Here is a 22,793-nt window from a genome sequence, read left to right on the forward strand (position 1 = left end):
AGTTCTCACATGGCACGTGACTTTTTTTTTTCCGTCTCGATGTTGCGGCGAATTCGTGCCGCCCACCGCTTCGGACGCGTTTTCCATAAAACATCAGCAGGAAAGCGCTTCCTCGACGCGAGGGCCGAAACGTCGTCTCTCCTTGCAGCGTTAGTGCTGCCTGTTCATGCTCTGCCTTCAAACGGGTTTTAATCGCGAATCGTATATACCCGCGCGGCAATTAAAGCATACTGTGCACTTTTCATTGTCAAAACGCGCGTAATTTTTACCACGCGTCGCGTACGCCAGATATCGTATCGATGTGTACCCGAAGCGGTCGTAACGTGGGAAATTTGCTGTTAAACACACTCCGCAAAGCGCGTCACTCATTCTCGCTGATCGGATTTCGTAAGAATGAACCTTACGAAACCCAAATACGGAAGTAAATATTTCACACGTGGCATACTCGTATATTATCATAATACATAACCTTTGCCCATTTTCACACCTATCTTTAACACATACGTTCTTATCTCTCGTCCGATTGACATGCTTACCTTGAAGCAATCAGTGCAAACACTACTTCCGTCGGTATACACACCGAGTGGTTCCGCAAAGTCACGTTTTCCCATCGATGTTCGATTATTGCCAAGTAACAATCTCGTCAAATGATCCGCACAGTTTATTAATAAAAGCGGTCACTTTGGGGCATATTCCATATTCAATAATTAATCTGACCACTTTTATGCGATAAACAAGAGGTCTGTTCGTTTTCGTTGCACTGCTGAACTAGTGCAATAAGAGGCGAGATATGTTTTCTCACTTCAACTTATTGCACTAATTCAGCGGTGCAGCAAAAATGAACAGACCTATATATTCAGTTTTAAATGAAAAACAATATTTTAATCATTTTTTTTAATATATTGTTACCTTGATCTTAATTTCTTACTTTTTATTTCAATCTTTACTTCAATTTTCATTCAATATTCAATCTTAATTTTTTAAATTTTAGTACCGTAACGCGATTACATTTTTTGTGTAATAGTAATACATGGTTATGTTTATCGTTACTTTATATGTATACATAGAATACGTAAAATAGGGGTTGTAAGAAGAAAATTTTTGAATATTATCTAATGTATTATTTAATTTCTATTTAATTTCTATTTAATCTTTATTTTAATTTTTATTTAAATTTCTGGATTTCAAATTTCTCGAATCGATATTTCCCTTACAGATGGCGTATAGGTTGCTTATGTTTATTAACGTTAATGCGAACGCGTATTTAGCAATGTATTTAATGCAATTATACACAGTAATATGATTCTATTCATCATTTATGCTGTGCATATTAAGATCCCATTTCTTCTAATCTTAAAAAATTAATATCATCTATTATTATCTCATTACCAACCAGGAAACTATTTTCTACAGCCGCTTTTCTACAGTCGCTTCCAGTGACTTTTTGTCATCAGATCATTTTGAAATTCACTATAAACTGCAAGAATGACGTTAAAATTGTACGAATCATGCTGAGCCTCCCACTGAAAGTCTGATTTCCTAGTCAGGTTGGATGTTCTCGGTGCAGATGCGGCTTTCTGGAAGGGACCTTCCGGCGCTGGGGACGGCGGCCAGCGAGGACGTCGATCATCAGTACGCGAGATGTCACTGAAAGGATAGGGTATCTCGCCACCAGGTGTGTCCTGGTGTCCTTTACTCCGCGTAACCGTTTCTTTTTTTTTTTTCTTTTTCTCTTTTTCTTTCTCTTGGAAAATCCTATTAAAAGAACCATCGATTCCAGAGTAAAATTTATTTTATCGCGCGAGGGTTGTTGAAAAAGTTGTCGGAAGGTTGTTCGCGCTTCGAGTGTCGATCGAAGAAAAATAGTCGAAAGTGACTACGTGTGTGCATCTGTGCGTTTGTTTATGTAAGAAAGGGAGAGAAAGAGAAAGACAAGTGTTTTTCGTGCGTAGATAGCAAATTTTCGGGAGGAACAACACGATGAGCTGGAAACGTGTCTCGCCTGATAATGCGACCGAGTAAACGCGAAAGAATCGAAAGTAGGTTTTCCTTGTGGTCGTAAGATCCTGTCGCTTAGTTTGTCGTTTGGATTCTCGTCGCATTCCATTCGGCTCAAGGAAAAGAGAACCACCGGCGCTAATCGTGTTCGATTCAATTACTTTTTTCTTGTTCCTGAATCAGAGAGATGAAGGGAAATTTTCTAGCCTGTATGCTCCACGTAACACTCTTTGCTTGGTTTATTGTTACTTTTTTTCCTTAATTAACACAAGGATTTCGAGAAATTTTCGAATGAAATGACATTAGGATTTACAAGGCGACCTATTAAATCGATGTGAACGAGACGATAAGCTATGATACCGTCGCTGTCTGATTTTTCTCAAGTTTAATTATCAATATCGGGCAATCGGACTAATTCGGTTAATTATTAATGCTATCAATGATACTGTCACGCTTTGTTTTGGTACAAACACCGCGGCGGACTGTTAACAGTCGACGCTGGTATAAAATCGATTAGCGTCGGTGCGGCAGAATTGATATATGTTGTTGTGAAACATGTTATAATACATGTTATAAAACAAGCTCAAGGTATGTATGAATATTTCTGAACGTGATATGCAAATTTATTTCTTGATAGTCATGAGAGACTATCGAGATAGTTCTCGAGAGACTGAATTATTATTATTGTAAAAATACAATGAAATATTTATATCATCATATTAATATGTGAAATTATTATGAAAATTATTATTATTATTTATGATACGTTCCTAACGGAATTCCGTGAATCATAAAAAAAGTAATTCAAACGTTAGAATATCTTAAATATTAATACACGTTTTCTAATATTCAAGTATCCAAAGACTGAAGTACGGTGAATAACAACTTTTCGTCTCTTTATTCAAGAAATTTTCATGCTTACATTTACACTTTGCAGTAGCCTCTAATCAAACTACCGGGAATTGTTAACAGTATTATTCTGCGAATACGTCATTAATATGAGTAATAAAAACGCAAATATCCTTGTACTAGCAAAAATGCGTGATATTATTACATTTCAGAATGTCAAGTCTCATTTTCTTTCAATTCTCGCGAATTTAAATTGGCTACGTGAATTAGTGTCAACAAGGATGGCAGGACGTATGCGATGAACGTGTGACCGTACTCATAACTCGTCGATGCTGTCGCGCGTCGTCCATGGTTCTCCTAAACGCCAGCAGCACAGGGTGGTCTGCGTTTTTATTGACGAGAAGGGAGAAACGCCAACGAACGCCATCAGCCCCTTCTCCCCCTTGCCAGACGAATCGATAAACCGCTGCTGCGAGATATCGCGGCTGCGACGGCGGTAGCGGCGGCGGCAGCGGCGGCGGCGAAGACGACTTGCCAAAGTTTCAAGACGGAGAGCCGCCGGTGTCGCGGCGGTTTTCACGGAGCGACGACCGATTGGCGATCAAGATGGTGGTGACGTGCTGGATCCTCGTCGGGATGCTCGCGATCGTTGTGCTCCTTTACGGTCTCATCGAGCTGCACTACTTCCTGCGCATGTTCCTCACCGTCTTTCTGGCGCGCTACTGCAAGAAGAGGGTGCACATCCTCGACGAGACCGTGGTCTACGGTGCGTGAGTCCTTCAAAAGTGCCATCCGCCGAGCTCCCGTCGAGCTGCGACGGTCGGTATTGATGAGCGGAAGCGCTCCACCAGTATCCGGAAAAGTGCGAAGAATGCCGCACTACACTGCAGTGTGCTGTGTATTCAGTATCCAGTAAACACCAACTAACAGTAACATCACATCGATTATAATTTTACATTCAACGATGTAAGTGTGATATAACACATGTTGTATGTAACATTGTAAGTTACATTGTTGAACGGGGGAATTATAACATTGTTATAATGTTACTGTTAATTGCTTCTTACTGTATAATTAATTAGACGCGTTCATTTCGAGCACGTCACATATCCACGTTAATCGTAAAATTGTGAAAAATAATTCATTCGAACGCGCGATTTTATTTCAATTTTCGTATTTTGCGTGAATAGGAAGAATATAAGATGGACGATCTTAGGTTAGATGAAGGATGCACAATCAGATACACAATCGGATGCGCAATCAACAAGAAAAGAAAAACCAATAAGGGCTAATGTAAAAATTCTAGAATAGTATTGCTTCTTTTTTTCCTTTTTTTTGAACTGAAAACGGTCGGAATGACGATCGGAATGTCGAACGTTCGGGCACTTTTTCACTAGTCCGTTTGATCTGTTCTCTATTTTATTTTCATATTTTCTATTTTATTTTCGTAGTTGAATAAATTACGCAACTGGGACCTTGCATGAAGTCTTATTAGCCTTTTCCTTCCTGTTGATTGAAAAAGAATTGAATTCTTCTCTTGAAGATAAAATATGTCTTTCCGAGTCGGAATATTTAATTAAAGCCGGAGGCGTAGGGAAGTTTTATTTTATGCTAGGTTTTTTAAAGTCAGTTCTTTTATTCTTTCTTGGCGACTTTTGTACGCATATTAAATGATGTTTATGAGATTACATACAGAGAAAGAAAAACTATTTCTGTTTTGTTGAACAGTTCCTTTCACTTTTGTTGAACAGCCCTTTTCACGACTGTATAATTAATTAAGGAAGTACAGTTACGTTCCGGGAGTCATTATGTACATGGTTTGTCGTTACAATCTAATCCAGGAATCCTTACGATTCATTTGCGTATTGCGCGAACCTTGACCTGCTCATATGTGGAATCAGCTGGTTGGCGGGATACTCGTCTCGCAAATCCGGACGAGTATTGATTGTGCGCTGTGATATACGCGTAAGCGCCGCGAAATTTCACGCATTAAGAGAGAGAGAGAGAGAGGGAGGGAGGGAGGGAGAGAAAATATCTAAAAATTAAAAAAAAATATTTATTCGATGAGTATTGATAACAATTTATTAATAAATATATTTTTACATTGAGAAAAAATGATTTTCGAATGAGATATCATATGATTTTTTTTAAATCTCAGCTTTTTTCATGAAAGCAATTATTTATTCTTTTTAAATAAAAAAATTTAGAGAAATTTAAGCACATTAGTGCTTATCGGATGAATATATATCTATTTTTTTTATTTTTTTATTTTTTTATTTTTTTAGATATTTGTTCTTTCAGAGTATGTAGTTGTAGTATTTTAAATGAAATTGAAACATATACAATTAATGAATATGACCTGTAATGTTTTTACAATGATGGCCATTTTTACTACAAGATATCATTTGTTAATCATTGATTTATAGATGTATCGCTTTTCGTTGCCCTAAAAACGCAAGTCGATGTTTTCAGTCCTCAAAGTTCGAAACATTAAAGACGTCGATTTACGTTTCCGTTCCGCCATGTGTTAATAGTCCTTAATTTCATTTTTGTGACTACCTACTCGTTCGTTGATTTTATTTTACGTTACTCGCGGAGCAGTAGACTCGGGATTGCATGTAACTCGCCAGCGAGTGTAACATTACGGACTGATTGATTGTTCGTAATTATACGGAAGCTTAATTATTAGATTGTAATCTCTCGAGGTATCTGCTTCGGCGAGTTACGCGTCCTTAATTCTTTTAACTTTATCCGAAGTTAACGTTGTCAACCATGTCGTAACATATTGTTTGTAATGTACACTATAAGAAAAGATCAATCGGAACAACTCGAATCGAGAGTTGAACGAACTCGACTGTGTATGACTTGAACCAACTATTCTGATTCTTTTAGCATAATTTTTGTACCTTTTTGTCTGTTTTCCTTCGGTGAACAGAATCTTACTTGCAAATGCGAAACTTGTCAAAGAGTTACAGCTAGTGCGAAATACCGTTTTTTCGATTTATCAATAGTCACGAGAAACGCGTATCGAGACCGAAGGCTAGTGGAGGATTTGTGTTACAAGTCTCGACTTAGAACTGTATTCATAGTCCGATATTATATTTAAGATCGTATGAAGTTCATTTTAAGATGCTGATTCATTGACTACATAGTATCTTGAGATCAAATTAAAACTACCTTCAATATAAGATTTGCCTTAATGAATACCGTGAATGATAAGGCATTCTGGCCGACGAGCGTGCATACTCGTGCGATCACGTAGCTTGAGCAATTGCTTGTATCGAAACATTAATAAAACATGAATATAGTTTGTGTTCATAAATATTAAACATATCATGCGCGTTGACTATAATTGGTAACCTTCGCATTTTCTGCATTTTATTCGTACAGTTCGGCGTAAATGTGCGATTTAATTGAAATTCTATACATTGTTGCTGTTGTCTTACGTAACATGCGTCAGCTGTTGCATTAAAATTCTATTAATTTTCTCACACAGGCAGGTTTAAATTAATGTTGCGCTGTGTTGACATTTTACACCTATTTTTCAGTAACGTAATATACCTCCTTTTTACGATATTTTTTTCTTTTGTACAGCTATCTGCACCACTACTGATGTGGACGCTCTTCTGTATCACATGAACAACGCGAGGTATCTCCGCGAGCTCGACTTCGCAAGGGCAGATTTTTACGAGAGAACAGACTTGTACCGAGAGGTTTGTTCTCAAGGATCGGGGGTGGTGCAAGGAGCTGCTACAATACGCTACAGGCGATTTATCAAGCCGTTGACGATCTTCAAGATAACGTCCAAAGTAAGCTTAATTATTGGTCGTATGATAAACTTGTTGGATTTGTGCGTCGATCGGCTGTCGGATAAAGGATTTCTAGAGTGCCCGGAGAAAATATCAGGGATCTTAGAAATGTTGCACAGAGAGAAAGCTTCTTTAGATATACACGCATTTGACTTGGATTTGTTTAGTATAAACATAATTTAACATATTAAATATCATTTTGTTTATATGAAGTGTGATAATTTTATTCTCCTTCTAGATTATTTATTGGGACGAAAGAAGTTTTTTCATGGAGCATCGATTTATTACGCCTAGCGACGGTTTCGTGCGAGCCATCGCGATTTGCAGACAAAGACTCCTCGACTGCAATGCTGACACTGTTATCGGCGCACTATTGAATCGCAGAGTGAAGCAGAATGGAAACGTCGAGGCAGGTGTAATGCAGGTAGAAGCGAATCGCTAACACTTTTTGGAATGTGCCTTAAAATCGTTAATGTGTCACTTTAAACGATTCAAATTCTTGTTCAAATCAATCAGAAATATGCTTCATGATTAATTATTATCACAGTTTAGTTGCATTATTTATATTAAATTTAGTTATATCATAGTTTATTTTCATAATATATGATTTTAATCAAAGATTCTTATATTAATTTATTTTTTATCATAGTCAAAATAAGTAATCTCCAGTCAAGTGATTTAAATAATAATCCACATTTTAATTAGCACACGTGTCGGTCACTTTGAAATTACCATTGATTGGCATATTATTATACTATTGATTGACCATATGATTATATGATGATTAGCAATATGACCCCGAGCAATATACCCCATATGATGATTAGCAAAATATTTTTGTTGTAATTAAATTTGTATCGTAAACAAGTCATTTGATTAAGCAACATGTCTCGTTAGCAGGCAAATCGGTTGAAATGAATGTCGCAACTTGATTAATGGTGAATTCAATCACTTGCACTAAACTGGATTAATACACATTAAAGGCCATAACATATAAAGTTTTATACATATACAATGGTACAACATAAGCATTTGTGGTGATGAAAATAATTAATGTTTATTCTACTAAATACAGAATGCGTCAGCTGTTACGTCCTGGACGCGGATGTTGGATTATTGAAAGATACGGAATCGCGCCGCGAACGCGAGGCTTTGTGTGGAGTGTAAATGTCCTTTTTGGGTCAATGGATTTAACCAATTTACCCTGGGATGAACGAGGCTGTGTGAATGCTGTTGTGGATATGGATGAGCGCGTATGTGTGTGTAAGATTGAAAGAGGTTGATGGATGCAAGGAGGTTGATAGAGTTGCAAGAATTAAATTTATTTACGTTTGAGGAGTTGTTCTGAGTTAAGTCGTACTCGAAATAGAAGCCGAGAGAGAGTCGCGAGGGCAAGCTTTTGCTCGGCTTCTCGCGTCACCTTTTATAGGTAGGTGATGAGACACCCCCGCGCAGGTTCCTCATTACCCAATCAGGGGTAAGGTGCATCTTACGCCATAAATAAATGAGTCAAATGGATTTTTCTTGCGATTCATTAGAACTGTTGTTTTTTCAGCGTTATCGCTCCCGATTGCTTCATCCGAAGCGATGATCTGATACCTCGGGGTATCTCTAACCAGAAGATATTGTTTAACACTCGATATTCTTTCGGCGCTATCGCTGCCGATTGCTTCATCCGAAGCAATAATCTAATCTACCTCGGGATATCCCTAACCAGAAGATATTGTGTAACACGCAAATGGTTGCATGAGCGAGTAGACTACATATTCGATGGCGAATTATAATTTAGTGCAAGAACGATTGTTTGGCGTGCAAAACGTTACGCAAACGTAACACAGCTAAATCCGGACAAAATAAACATTATACTTAACAAAAGTTTATTGGTTATTCATGTACCAATCCGGCGGACAATCGCAAATTCGCTGTAAATAAGATGTTTCATTTTTCAGATGTCTTCTGCGCGACCGGAGATGCCGCCGGAAGTAAGTAGATGGATGGAGAGCAACGAGATATCCTCGGCGATGTTAAGACAAGCACCAGTCACGACGACATCAGCAACAATGATGATGATGACAACAACGGCAACGATGACAACGACGACGACGATGACGACGACGTCGATGACAACGCATTGCTGACGAAAAGACATCGCGACGTCTAGCAATGGCGTCGTTGCGGCACCGTTATATACGACTACGACAGTGTAATCAGTAACATCAACTAGGATGTTTACTCGCATGTTTGCGAAAACTTATGCTCGCGCAACACAGCCTTCCGACGAGATCGAGTGTTAAATATCGATTGATCTAAAACGGCCTGAAGTCCGGTAACGTAGAAAGAAAGTTGACATAATCGCGGAGCGATTATCTGTTTTTAGAGTTTCTATTAAAATAACAAAAGTAAATTATTTAACCGTTTAGCTGAATTTGTGCGAGAGAGGGGATATTTTTCGTACCGAAATATATAAATTGTTTCTTCTATCGTATCTCTGTACTTTATAATTATTAGGTTGGTGCAAATGAAATGGCCGTTTATAAAGCTGAAACTTGTATTTTTCAAATTTAAAACTTACATAACTAATCAAAATAGCTTCCACTTACTTCAATACAGTTCTGCCAACGTGATCCAAATGCATCAATGCACTTTCTAAAAAATCTAGAGAGCGTGAATCGATAAACTTAAATGCATTCTCCTCACTCCTTAACTGCATTTTTCACACTTCTTTCTTCATTGAAATTTTTGCCCGCCAAAAACGCATCCAGATGCTTGAAAGGATAATAATCTGACGATGAGATGTCTAGAGAATAGGGAGGGTGAAGGAGAACTTCAATGTTCGCTCGGCGAGTTTTTGAACGGTTTGTTTTGCAATGTGTGGTTTAGCGTTATCGTGCAACAGCAACATGCCGTGTCTGTTGACCAATGCTGGCTGTGGAGCGCACAGTTTTTGGTGCATGGTGGCAATTTCCTGACAGTAGTTATCAGAATTTATAACCTCACCTTGTTTGGTAGGTATTCTCTTAAGCAAGCAATCAGGGAAAAATTCTAAATGAATGGAAATCTGTGTCAGACAGGATAATTACCGTCAGATTCAATACAAAGCTAAGGAAATTAACCATGATACAATGCTATGCACCCACTGAACCGGCTTCGGCAGAGGATAAAGATGTTTTCTATGAACAACTGACATCAACACTGAATAATATCAGGAAATCAGATATGATTATGGTCATGGGCGATTTCAATGCCAAGGTAGGCTCAGATAACACCAATTGGGAAAAAGTCATGGGTAAACATGGTCTGGGAAACATGAATAAGGACGGAGAGAGACTGGCGGAATTATGCATGAATAATGACTTGATAATAGGCGATAAAGTTATGTGCGCTAAATCACATGTGGATCATGTACTTTTCACACAGTATATATACACCGTCCTCTGTATGAAAGAAAAGTAATCTATAGGGATGGGAATTTCAAAACACTGAAAACGGACATTTCACTTGCACCAACCTAATATATGACACCTTATTCGCGCGGCACAAATTGGAAATATGAGATATTTAATAAAATATATATTGAAGTATCATTTTTTAAATGAAATTTGACTAGTTACAGTTGAAATCGAACATTGAAATTAAATCGTATAACCGCATATGTGCAACACAAATATTTTTGCACGAAACAATGGCGAAGCAGTTACTTAGAAATTAGGAGCGAAGTGGATTTACGATGTGCCATTATTCGCACATTAGTTGGTTATTCAATTGAATATATTTATATGTTATTATATATAAATGGTAATCCACCAAAGTAATGTACCTTTTTTTTTTCCTTTAATTCTTTTGCTAGAAAATTGCGTCTCTTCGACATTCTTCGCGGTATTTGGGAATTAATCTTTCTGAATTGTGTCAGAAGCGTTTAACGAAGTACGAAGAGAGTTCTTTGCGGACACCGCATAACAAAGGTATACTTAAAAAATACTTAACGCGTTATTAGTATAGGCAATCAGACATGTCCCAGATGCGAACTTCGAATTTTTGTACATAGTTGCGCTAATGAGCAACATATAGCGAGAAAATAAGAAACATTAATTTATTTATCAAGCAACACACAGTGGATGCGTGCCTGTATTTATATAGTGTATAATAGGTGCCTTCGCTGAAAGAAATATATAAATACATATATCTATTAGAAACACTCGAAATACATACGTATTGAAAAAAAAATTAAACATTTAAATCGAATCGTGTTTCGTGATATAATTTCCATTTCTGCTTTCCCATTTTTTTTCTTTCTTTCTAAAGAATCATTGTATTCTAATAACTCTGTACGCATTTCCATCAACACAACGATCGTATGTCATGGGCATTTGCGTCTTGTTGAATATACGTACCACAAATGTATAAGTAATCAGATCGTGCCAATGAACCTTATTGATTAAAAGAAAAATTCGCACAGGATATTTCATCAGGATTCGCGCGTGAATAGATTAAACGAAATATTTTATATCTGCGAGCTTTCAATTTCGAAACGGTAACGATTAATTTGCAAAGTAGCATACGTAGATAATCATAGCGTCTTGAAGCGCGCGCCAAACCAGCTCTCGTGACTAGTGACTACGTAGACATTTCGTAATATCGTAAACGTTCAGTCTTCTGCCGGCCGTAGCAAGACGCGCATCGAGTCCGCGGACAATTACGTTCTTATTCTACGGGTAGTAAGAAACGCTAGCAAAAAAAGAAAGAGAGAGAGAGAGAGAGAGAGAAAGAGAGGATCGCACAAGCCGACGACGATGGAGTGTTTCTCCTGCGTGGCGATGATCGCCATCTTCTACATCCTATTTGACGTGAATTATTTCCTGAGAGTCATCCTCACTATCTTATGGGGTAGACTCTTCGAGAAGAAGAAGAAGCTTTTTGAAACAACCACGATTTATGGTAAATTTTCCTTATCGCAGAATAAATTCAATTTTTCTTGAGTAAAAATTCGTTCGTTTTTTGTATTTAACCGTTTGACTGCTACGCGGTGCAAAAGCGCTGCGTTCATTTGTCTCGAAAACCGCGACGCAGCGTTTTTGCTTTTGATTCGACTGCTAGTGATTCTGAGGATGGTGAAAGAACAGACACCAGTAGTGATGATAGCATTATTATAATTCATCATATCAACATATTTGGAAGAATGGTGCTGAACTCTTATATTTTGTATGTTTCCAACACTACCGGAAAAAAAATGAACCGGCTCAAATTTACATCGAAAATTATTGACGATATCGAAAAGGAGTGGATGAATCATAAAAATAGCGTGTCAACACAACCATCTTCATCAACCAAAAAATTTGCGCTTGAAAAATTACCGGGACGTAACTTACGACAATGTACGGTGTGTAGCAACAGAAGGAGCGGGATCAAGCGATCCCGCCTTATTTGCGCTTGTTGTAAAAAAGGCCTTTACGCTATTTGTGCGGCAAAACATAGTTGTTATACATAAATTTTTCATGTAAGAGTCAGTGATCTTCCCCTAATCAAAATGGTCCTTTACGTGCTGATCATAAGAGAAGATCAATAAACTTTAAGTTATCTTTTTATAAATTTTAATTTTCAAAGAAAAAAACAATTTAATGTTTATTTTTTCTTATTCACATTCACAATTAATATTGTTTCTTTATAATACGAAAAGAATTATTAAAATTGATTGATATTTGTCTAAATGAGAGTGTTTTATTTGACAACATCAAGTCAAAATATGTCCCGCAGTTTTCGAACGTTCTCGCCAGAATCGCTTAGCAGTCAAACGGTTAATATAAATGTATATAATATTTTTTTAAATATTTAAGTTAAATTATATTATCTTTAATTTATCAAATTACATAAATATAAATCTTAAACGTAAAACATTAGTAAAAAATATGTAAATATATATATGCACTTTTGAAGAAAATCATGTGGGAAAAAATAACATTAGACATGAAAAATAAGGAGTCCAAATTCACCGCGTGTAAATCATTATTTGCGCGATTGCGCGAGTGTGGCATTCCGTAAACCGCGTTGAGACGCTCGACGTCACACAATGAACCGGTCGGTAGATAACTGTACAGTTACTTTTTGGCGCACCACGATATACCTTTCGATATTATGTATGTACCGACACAATATACCGGCACAATAATTTTAACATGTCATGCAACTAGTTTATTAGGTTTTTTTAAATTGTACATATGAATTGTTACTTATTGGGTGCGCTCGGAGAAGCGGAAATAACAAAGCGATCTGTCACTGTAATAATTTCACGATAATATCCAAGAATAAATGTCTACAGTAAGAAATATTAGTAATTTAATTACTGAGCGTCAAGGATTATGTACACAATATGATCACAATTCACGCATACGCACAAATTTAATTTTGCAATTGAATATATATAAAGAATATCTTTTAAGATAGTCGTGAAAAACTTCGGGTATCTTCCAATTGTCTCTCTTTTTGAAATCATTCCAAAAACCCAGTATATTCATGGAAATAAGCCGATACGTGAATATATATTTACCTTGACAATATGATACTAAAATGTATTTTTTAAATGTAAATCTTATATAACTGCGTCATTTAGTGATGAGTTTTCATATTTTAATTCGTCAGTTGATTATATCGTGTCATATGATGGCCTACGCCGTCTAAGTGCTAAATTAATTCTGTCACGTTAATTCTGTTCATACGCATTATTTGCATATTTTCTAAATATTCCTATTGTCTTTGGCGTATATTACCGACCTTGGGATCGATTTGCAGCGTTATGTTTTCAATATCGCGCATACGAGTATTATTCGTTCAATTAGAATTTTCAGAAGATTAAAGCTTAAACGATTTTATTAAGATTGTATTCGAATTTATTTCAATGGGATTTCGTGAGATAAAAAATTTCGTTTGCGTTACATATTAAATAAGAACGAAGTATGAAATATAAAATAATAATTATGAAATGAATAAGCTAATAATAAATTAATAACGAGCTAATGAATAAAATAAATAATAGGCTAATTATGAAATGAAATACGAAATATGAAATGAAATATGAATTAAAAGCGACGATGTAGCGTTGAAAAGCGGTATTCGAGATTCGCATATAGTTCGGAAGAGACCAACAATCGGATTCTTTTTGTTCCAGGTATCTGTTTCACTCAGGACGTTGACCTGATTCTGAAACACATGAACAATGCGAGATATCTCCGCGAGCTGGATTTCGCACGTTTTTATTTTTATGATAGAACAGAAATTTATGGGACCATCGTGAAGAGAGGAGGCAGTGCTGTTCAGGGTGCATCTAGCATAAGATACCGCCGAGCAATTCCTATCTTTACGCTGTACAAGGTCACCACGAAGGTATGCAATCGATACTTTCTCGCTATCTTGTTTTTCTCTTTTCTGTAACATACAATTGGCATTTTTCCAGCTCATTTACTGGGAGGACAAACACTTCTATATAGAACAACAGTTTATCACTCTCACGGACAACTTCATTCGTGCCGTGGTATTAAGTAGGCAAACTACAACAGGATTGAAGGTACCGGTGCAGGATATAATAGCCGAATTAGAACCGGAAATACGTCAGCCAGAACCCACCAAGGAACTTCAGCTGTGGCTGGATTCCATGGAAGAGTCGTCTCAAAGTTTAAAAAAACAAAAATGAGCAGATGCATTCCTCTGATACATTGCTCAATATGTTATTTAATTATTTGTTATTTATCTTGTTTTTTGGGGGGGAAAACTTATAGTTACATGTTACATGTGATTGTATCTGTTAAGCTTTTTCAGTTGAATTTTCGCGGTACAAAACGTATTCTAGTTATAAATCAAGCTGAATCTACCGAATGTGACACAATGATCTTCCATAGTCTTTTATAACTTTCTTACGGAACATTTTTATATAAGCACAATACAGAGTTTCGTAAAAATGATATTCTGAAATTAACCTCACCTTGTAAGTTCATTTAATTGTGGATCTTGTAATTTTGAATCTTATAATCTTGTAAATTAATGAAAAAGTACGATATCGTCGAGTAAAATTTCTTTATTCTGAATTTATAGATATAACTTGCAAGAGATTACAATTTTTATACCAAAACTTTACACAAAACTTTTGTAACCAAAAGCAACCATCTCTCCGGCCGAATTAGATCAGTTAGTATAGGAAGGTGGAAGGTATAATCTTCATCAAAGGAGGCTTGCATAATTATGTGATTCCGTGGAAATAAAACTCAGATTCTGCCGAAGAGAGACTCCGGATAATTTCTCCTTCGCCACAATCCCTTCCCAGTTTTCAGAAATCGTCGCTTCTCGATTGTTTCTCGGAAATTCGAGCGATCGGCTGCATCGTTCGCATGAAAGAGAGGCTTCAGTGTAACCGTCAGATGGCGATCCTGGTACCGGCGGCTCATACGAACGGAGAAAGGATATTCCCGCGAGCTGCTGCCGCGCAGTCGAATCCGTGAAAGCTGCCGCGCGAGTGAAGCGAGTCGACCTTTGACTTCGTTTTCCATGAATTCTTGTGAGCTACTCGGTGATCAAGAACTCGTGACAGCTAACCGCAGGTCGTAACGCGAATGACCTTCTTCGTTCCATCTGTGAGTGATCAGTGCGCGATTGAACTTCGCTTCCGGAGACACCTTCGTTCCTCGAACGCTCGTTTCTCACTTTTACCATTCGATTTTTAATTTTCCAACGCGATCCGAATCTTTCAATTATTGTGACATCTGAGGCCTTCGCAGTACGAAAAAATGCTCGATCCGTGCTTTCCGAGTTGGTGCCACGTCTTTCAAAAATTTGCTTCCAACGTTTCGTGAACGTTTCAGTTCACTGCTTCGGGGACAGGAGATCTGAAGTTTCAAGCGAATTGAAACAGGTCCACGCGAAACTTCGACGACAAATCTCGATTACCGCATTTGATACGCGCGTTCGAGTCCCGCGAATGTGACATTTTCGAATTTACGTTCTCGCACGACGAGACTATCTCGCGTTCGCCACGAGAGTTGTTTAAATACAGACGACGGAGTCGGCCGTCACGTCGCAGCCGCTGTCAAACGTTTCGCAAATTCAGCAGGGGAATCGGGCGCGTTTTTTGCTTACAAGTATAACTTGGATAGTGTCGGATGTTGGTCGGTGATTTCATTTGAGAACGTGCAAATGATATCTGCACGACGACCACGACGTGTGCTGCTAATGCACACTCGGATAAAATTACGCGATTACATCATGAGAAATCCTGCGAGGACGGATTACACATTGTTTCTTGCTTGCACCGTCGGGCACGACGGTCGACGCGCGTGATTTTCCGCGGGAATGTTGACGGGGGATTAAAATTGTTGACAATTTCACCGTGATTCTCACATCTTTCTCGAGAGTGGCATTTTCAATTTCAATCTCTCTCTTCTCTCTTATACATTGTTTCTTCTTACAACTCACTGTATTCATTGTCTATCTGAAGGAGCTCTTTGCCCGGGGATTAAATCTCTCTCTTTCTCTCTCTCTCTCTCTGATATCGCGATATATGCGAAGGTCAGAATCCTTCGTCGAATCGTTGGAAAATCATCACGTTAGCGCCCGGAGTAATACCGTCGCGTATCTCATTGCCTCATCAGCCTCAACGAGATGATTTAGACCTCGACGAAGGAGATTAATATGTTGCCAGCGATTGTCGCGATCTGTGGCGATTGCGACCGTCGACAGGTCGGTCTTACCGGCTTATACGAGTCCCATTGTAACGTTTTATTGTATACGTGATTACAAATCGGACGATATGTCGAATCGACGCGAACGCGCAAGCGTGAAACTCATCTTATTATAATCATAACAAGAAGAAAGTTTCGTCGTCTTGAGAGAGTCTTCGCGTGTTTCGAACCGCATCGACGTAGTCGACGGCGATTTTCCGCGCGGAAGCTCGCGCATTTCTTTCCATTCTTCTTTCCTCTGCGGCAATCCAAAAAATGCACGAACGATAACGCCCGCGGTTATCCCGAATGCTAGGAAATCGATCGTGCGAACAGCCCGCTCGTCGATTTCTCTTCCCATGCCGTCTTACGACGGAACAATGAATCGACGCTTTCCTCCGCGAAGACATTGTACCCTCTTCGTGTGTTACTTTCATCCCGTGAATTCGTGGGAAATTATGCGCATACCGCCCGAGTACCAATAACTCCTTAATGCCTCAGCTGTCCTCATTTCATTATTTCATTAGAGCGTCTGAAATTCTTGAAAACCGGGCACGAAGGCGCGGGCGAAATTGCGGCTAGCGTGCAATCGGAAGCGCCTCATTTCAACCCTTAACCTCGCGCGTCTGCGCGCGTGATAAGTGCGATTATTTCCTGTCCTATAATTATTTCTCAGGAAAGCTCTCTCAATCGACTCATCGTCCGCAATTCCTTGACGCGAACATCTCACTTTCCTGGGATACATTTCGACAACGTTGTAAAATGTTGCTCACAATGTATTATTGAAATCTCTTTGAGTGGAATTTCACTCAAAATAAGTGAAGAATTTTGATTCGAAGCGATAATACTGCCACTCGAAATCGCGGAAGAGTGAATATTTCACTCGACCTCAGAGTGAATTTTCAATCCGTACGAATGAATATTTCAGTCGATCAGATTGAATTTGTTCCCGTGATGGTAGAATAGATCATGCTCGCTCTTTGGTTTCGAGTAAAAATATCCGACTCCACAATTCAGAATAGAGAATTCGTTCGATTCGAGTGAAAAGTCACTTGAATCCGAATGACTCGGCTGTCACTCTACTTTTCAGGTGAAATTTCACTTCGAGAAATTTAGAGAGTGGACAAACCCGCATATAACAGCCGTAACGTTTACAGGGCCGCCGGAAATTTTGTTGGAGATTTTCGACCACATGAATAAAGAATTTCGGAAGAGCGTTGTTCTCAGGGAAGAGTCGACAGATGCAAAACACTCTGAGAATGACGCGAGAATCCCAATGACGAATTTACCGGTCGAAAAAAGAAAGCTCTTTTAATGCGACGATTAAGAAACTGATCACGTATATACACGCGAGGGATCGAGAGGGGATTCGACCGCTTGGTGGATTTGCGTTCGCGCAAAGGCCCTTGTTCGACGCAAAGGGCGTGCGTGTCTCGGCATGTGGTCTTACGATTAACGTTCGCCGCGCACGATATATACTTCGTGACGATTTTTATGTAACCGTGATCTGTGTGTTCGTATCGACACCTGATTACACCAACAAATCCGTCGTGAGCAGTAACGCACGGTATATTACTTCCACTGCTTTGCAACTGATAACAGCCTGGAGTCAGGATTTCATTCTTACGAATTTTCGATCCCTTTGGTCCCTCTATTTCTCTCTCGACGCGTCCCTTTAATCGTCTTTTTAATCTAGCGCATAAGATTGCCAATTATAATCGAAGGAGATGGATATTTTAGTGTCGTCGAGGAGATACGCGCGAGCTCCTTTCCTTGATCAAATCATGTGGGAGGTAAAGCGCGTAAGACGCGTTAACGCGATCGGATAATTCGCGATAAAAAAAAAAGAAGGAAAAAGAGAGAGACGCGATGTAGAGAACAGGGTCGTGTTAACTTTTACATTTAGGCACCGTCCACAGCGCGTTTCACGCGCCAACGGACGGCGACGAGCGGGGAGATCATAGATGATCGCAAATTGTCCGCAATTGGCAGGAAGTCGAGGCAGGGGGACCGTTTGTACGCCCCTTCGCACTCTCCTCGACGTACATTATTTTCACGCAGCCTTTCATTTAGCCCGCCGAAATTGATCTCGGCTGCCGATTAATTCCTTCGTGCGACATGTGTCTGTGAACGCTCTTTTCATCATACCTCGGTTATGTGGACTAATTATACCCAAAGTCTGCGATTTATGCGGCGGCCACGCTGCTTAAGAGAACGGGGAAGGGAGAGACTTAATGTCACACACATACAGATATCGGAATTTCTATAATAATGCAACACAGCCAGTCGAGATAAAAATACGAGTGCACTCCGCGGTGCATGTAAATATACTTCGGGCTGAAACGTGATGGGGAGAGCTTCCTTCGTTCCGCACCCTCTGTTACTCTATTATATGCTATAAATGTCATCGTGTTCTTAACGGCTAATCCCGAAATAAAGAAAATTGCGAACATGCAACAAAGATAAAATCAACGAGTGTCCGTCATGTATCTCATTTCCACTAAAAGAGAATACATAATGGGAGATATTCCCTATACTAAAAGCAAAATATATAAAAAATATAAAAATATTTTTTCGATGAATACTCATAATAAATTGAATTAAATTAAAAATGTTAAATCTATGTTTTTCTCTAAATTAAATATTTTATTTTGATAAAATAAACAATTGTGCTTTCTCATTAAAAGCTACGTTTTTAAAAAATATATATTTTCTCGGTTGAAAACATTCCTTCTCGGTGTAAAAATATATATATATATATATCGGCGTAAGTAAATATGTTATTAGCATCTAACGAATAAATTTATTGACTTTCCTTTCACTTTAATAAAATACCTTCAGTATTCGCGTCTCTCTCTCTCTCTCTCTTGCTTCCTTTCTCTGTTCATTCTATCAGTTCGATCCCCGCAAACAGTCTTATTAAACGGTCGGCCAGTGTTCGCGACAAGTGCCACGAATATTATGACGGTGGGTGGAGTTTTGCGTGAGAGCGCGCATAGCTGACGCTTGATAAGGCGAATCAATATTATTCAATTCTGATAACAGCTCTCTCGTTGCGTCAAGTAGAAGCAGGGAACACATTAACCGCGCGACGAGCTGATAACAGATTTTCTGTCGACCCTCGTCGGATGCTCGTTGCGGAGCAGTACTTGGTCCTCCTTCCTCTCTTTCTCTCTCTTTCTCTCTTTCTTTCTCGTTGACAAATGCTGATATCGAGAAATTATTTGCGCAAATTGCAGCATCCGTGCGCGTGTGCGACTGTTATATTTACATTGCTATTAATAAGAGCGAAATCGTTAGCATGCGTGTTCACATTGCTACCGGTCTTGTGAATTTTGCCAACTAGAAGTTTAACGCTTCTTCTTTTGACGCTGGCCTCTCCGAAGAGAAACAGTCTCACTTCTCGCCTCATTCTTTCGCTAAATTGCTCGTGCCGCTAATTATGCTAATTGTGTAGGCATCGCGAGCGATCCGGCGATTTAGCTTAACGATCGATGAAGCGAAAGTTTCCAGCTGAGAAGGCGTGAGACCATAACCGACGATGTTTGCGCGGTCTGTGGGAAAAAATCGCAGGCAACATTTTCTATCCAGCGTCGTCGCTATTTTATGTAAATATTACATTTACATAACTCGTCTCGGGCAAAAATAAAATAACAGCTGAATAAAAAATATTTTTGTGTCATTGAATAGACAGAAGCGTCAGTTTCTTTCCTCGATTACGTCATATGGGAAGTAAAATACGTAGGATGCGTTAACGCAATCGGATGATTCGCAATAAAAAGGAGAAAAAGGGCGATCTTACGAAAGATAAAGAAAAAAGGGAATAAATCCAAAAGGAAAGAAAGAGATCGACGATTGACAACTTTTTTTAATGAAATCTTTAGAGAGAGAATAAAATAAACCTCACGTAGTTCGCTCGAAACTATTCCAGCAGAGTTGGAAAATTCACTTTTAAAAAGTAAAAATTCGTTATCTATTGGAAAAAGTAACTCGTTTTCATCATTATTATTCATTTTAAAAACTCGTTACCATTTTCATTACTTAAGAAGTAACAAATCGTTACAAGTTCCGCTACTTTTCACAAAATATCGGGGACTTTGTTTTTACGATTTGCCGCCGTCCATTCCATATGCATATACTTTTTATTGTATATATTCCATGTATATATATTCTACATGCGCAAAGTTACGATTATATTCGAAACGGTAACGATGATATTCATTACATTTACACAAAAAATAGAATCGTTGTGAGTGAAAAAATAACGTTGTTACTAATTCGTTATTGAAGAAAGTAGCGGTAAAATGGTGTCATAAGTAATGCATTATTTTCTAACGCCGTATGCCTATTCCGTGAACTTTGAAAGACGATGTCGTTGTTGTTACATTGTCGTTGCGCATCCTTATTACCGTACATTATATTCGCGCATAACGTAACGATAACGATACCGTCGCTGAAAGTAACAGAATGGGTCTACCGGATCCTAATCATTCTCGAGCCTCCGATATACCATCGCCGTTCACACGTACTACTCCCGCGCGGCGACCTTGACGCTATCTTCCGTCACGACTGCAAGGGTTACTTACGGGAAAAGTGATGTATGATCGAGCATGGTGTGAGCGATATGCTCGCGTTTCTTCATCGTGGGTGTCACCTCCACCTCTTCCATTTCCCTACCTTCCCTCTCATCGCGATCACGCGATCACGATCTCGATCGCGTTGTAGGTGAGCGGCCTCGTCGCGGTGGTTGCGGCTGTCCCGTTAGGGGACCTAGAAGGCACAGAAGAGGCTGTCCGCCAGTCGCGTGTCTCGGCTCGATCCCGGACATACTGGAACGGATCCTCGCTCGACGAGGATTATCCGGTCGATCGGATCAGTCAGTGATTCGGGACGATCCTTCGGATTTTCCTAGTCGACGTGCCGTTCGAGCGGAATCCACGCTCCGCGCTCGCCCAGCTCGCACGTCGATCTCTTCTCGCGTCTTCATCGCCCCCCATCTCCGTTTCTCTTTCCTCGTTTTTCTCCTCTCCCTCCTCCTCTCTCTCTCTCTCTCTGGTAGCATCTTCCCCTTCCTTCTCTTCTCACACGATCTATCCTCCTCTTCAAAGTGCTCCTCGAACGGTAGACGTAGTATTTCCTGGTGATCTGTGATGCGCACCACGAGCGGCAGGCTCTCGTGCTGATGCGCATGGTGGGTTTGTTATCAGTGATAATTATTCGGATAATATTCTCGTGACAAGGAGGAGAAGAGCAGGGGGCTCCTTCGCATGTTCGATAGAAGGCGAAAGTTACTGCGCGAGTCCGTGAGCGATCGTTAGAACACAGTAATCATTATAATCGCGTGTCTCTCTGTATTTTTTATGTAGATTCGGGAAATGGTGCTCTTTATTTTTTTTTTTGTTCGGGGCTCTCTTTGCATTCGGCCGTGCAACGCGCCGGATATGACGGGAGCGATATATCACTCCTGACCTCGCGTTCACGCAGGAAAAGAGGTCACATCGCTGTCACGTCTCTCTACGTTTTCCAGGGAACGTCGCTAGCTTCGTCGAAGTGAGGATCTGATGAAGGATCCAGTCATGGGCCGCACAGGATACACGTGCATCAGGCACGTATTCTGTTCCCTCAACGTTTTGATCTGGGTATGTATTCGTACTGTATATTTAGCCCATATTTTATCACTAGAAAATTCGACCGATACGCTCATGTCATTTGTTTCTCCTTTAGACTTTGGAATTTTCCTTTTTCTTCAGGTCGACGTCAAATTTACATGGAGACGATGCTATAGATAGTTGTATCAATAGAATTGGTTAACAACATCATAAGTAAAAGAAATCTTCTTCATTCAATAGCGATATTATTGAAGCTAACATTCAAGTTATTAAAACTGTATATAATGTCATTATATATTTATATGTTACTATATATAATGTTATTAGTTTCAATATAATTGCTATTGAATCAGGTTAAAATTGCTATTTTACTCAAATTATGGTGCTGTCGACCAATTTATACACAGGAGCATTTTTGCCACATAACGGAACAAATAAAAAACACGATTCTAGTGATTCGACGTATCTTAAGAAAGATAAGAAATCGCCATTAGCCGCTTCCGTGATGACGGCCAGACGAAATAAACGGACATATCCGCTGCTGATGCAAATGGATTAACAAGCGTGCCGTCCAAAAAGGAGCGCGCTCACGTGGGAACGTCCCGACGGGTCCCGAATGACAGTGCTTTCGTTAACGCACAATTCGTGTGTAAACACGAATGCGTTACACACGCGTGCAAATGCGCGGCCTCAATCGCTCGGGTATGACAGAAATGAGACAATAGGCGGCGACGAACAGTAACGACGGTCGACCCACGCGGGGTCGCCGTTTAAATCGACGCGCTTTTGTAATTCGCGCCGCATTCCGCTCCCCCCCCCCCCCCCCCCCC

General features: G+C 39.4%; 3 protein-coding genes across 4 annotated transcripts in view; all 3 read left to right on the forward strand.

Moving 5' to 3' along the window:
* The first annotated feature begins 2,771 nt into the window (after positions 1-2,771).
* Positions 2,772-11,200, forward strand: LOC106744998 (protein THEM6). Its single transcript, XM_014620192.1, has 4 exons — positions 2,772-3,613; positions 6,442-6,656; positions 6,895-7,080; positions 8,606-11,200. The coding sequence occupies exons 1-4, from the start codon at positions 3,454-3,456 to the stop codon at positions 8,792-8,794; spliced, it is 750 nt and encodes a 249-aa protein (XP_014475678.1). The 5' UTR covers positions 2,772-3,453; the 3' UTR covers positions 8,795-11,200.
* Positions 11,201-11,304: 104 nt separating this feature from the next.
* On the forward strand, positions 11,305-14,920 carry LOC106745000 (protein THEM6). Its single transcript, XM_014620197.1, has 3 exons — positions 11,305-11,591; positions 13,816-14,030; positions 14,101-14,920. The coding sequence occupies exons 1-3, from the start codon at positions 11,447-11,449 to the stop codon at positions 14,335-14,337; spliced, it is 597 nt and encodes a 198-aa protein (XP_014475683.1). The 5' UTR covers positions 11,305-11,446; the 3' UTR covers positions 14,338-14,920.
* Positions 14,921-15,126: 206 nt separating this feature from the next.
* LOC106745043 (tetraspanin-9) overlaps positions 15,127-22,793 on the forward strand; it is an 11,504-nt gene continuing 3,837 nt past the window's right edge. The window contains exons 1-2 of one of the 2 annotated variants that reach the window (XM_014620287.1): positions 15,127-15,271; positions 21,882-21,993. In XM_014620287.1, the coding sequence (XP_014475773.1) occupies positions 21,916-21,993 (78 nt within the window). In that variant the 5' untranslated portion in view covers positions 15,127-15,271; positions 21,882-21,915. Of the gene's footprint in view, positions 15,272-21,068; positions 21,546-21,881; positions 21,994-22,793 lie in introns of those variants that run through there. The other variant, XM_014620286.1, reaches the window with a different exon arrangement.

This window comes from Dinoponera quadriceps, unplaced genomic scaffold (genome assembly GCF_001313825.1).
Source record: "Dinoponera quadriceps isolate SergipeBrazil2010 unplaced genomic scaffold, ASM131382v1 scaffold717, whole genome shotgun sequence".
Classification (NCBI taxonomy): Eukaryota; Metazoa; Arthropoda; class Insecta; order Hymenoptera; family Formicidae; genus Dinoponera; species Dinoponera quadriceps.

Excerpts from the sequence above, each read along its gene's own strand:
- LOC106744998 (XM_014620192.1), top strand. The coding sequence starts at position 3,454 with ATGGTGGTGACGTGCTGGATCCTCGTCGGGATGCTCGCGATCGTTGTG. Across the intron at positions 3,614-6,441 it reads CGACGAGACCGTGGTCTACG|CTATCTGCACCACTACTGAT; the intron begins GTGCGTGAGTCC and ends TCTTTTGTACAG. Across the intron at positions 7,081-8,605 it reads TCGAGGCAGGTGTAATGCAG|ATGTCTTCTGCGCGACCGGA; the intron begins GTAGAAGCGAAT and ends TTCATTTTTCAG.
- LOC106745000 (XM_014620197.1), top strand. The coding sequence starts at position 11,447 with ATGGAGTGTTTCTCCTGCGTGGCGATGATCGCCATCTTCTACATCCTA. Across the intron at positions 11,592-13,815 it reads TGAAACAACCACGATTTATG|GTATCTGTTTCACTCAGGAC; the intron begins GTAAATTTTCCT and ends TTTTTGTTCCAG. Across the intron at positions 14,031-14,100 it reads TGTACAAGGTCACCACGAAG|CTCATTTACTGGGAGGACAA; the intron begins GTATGCAATCGA and ends GCATTTTTCCAG.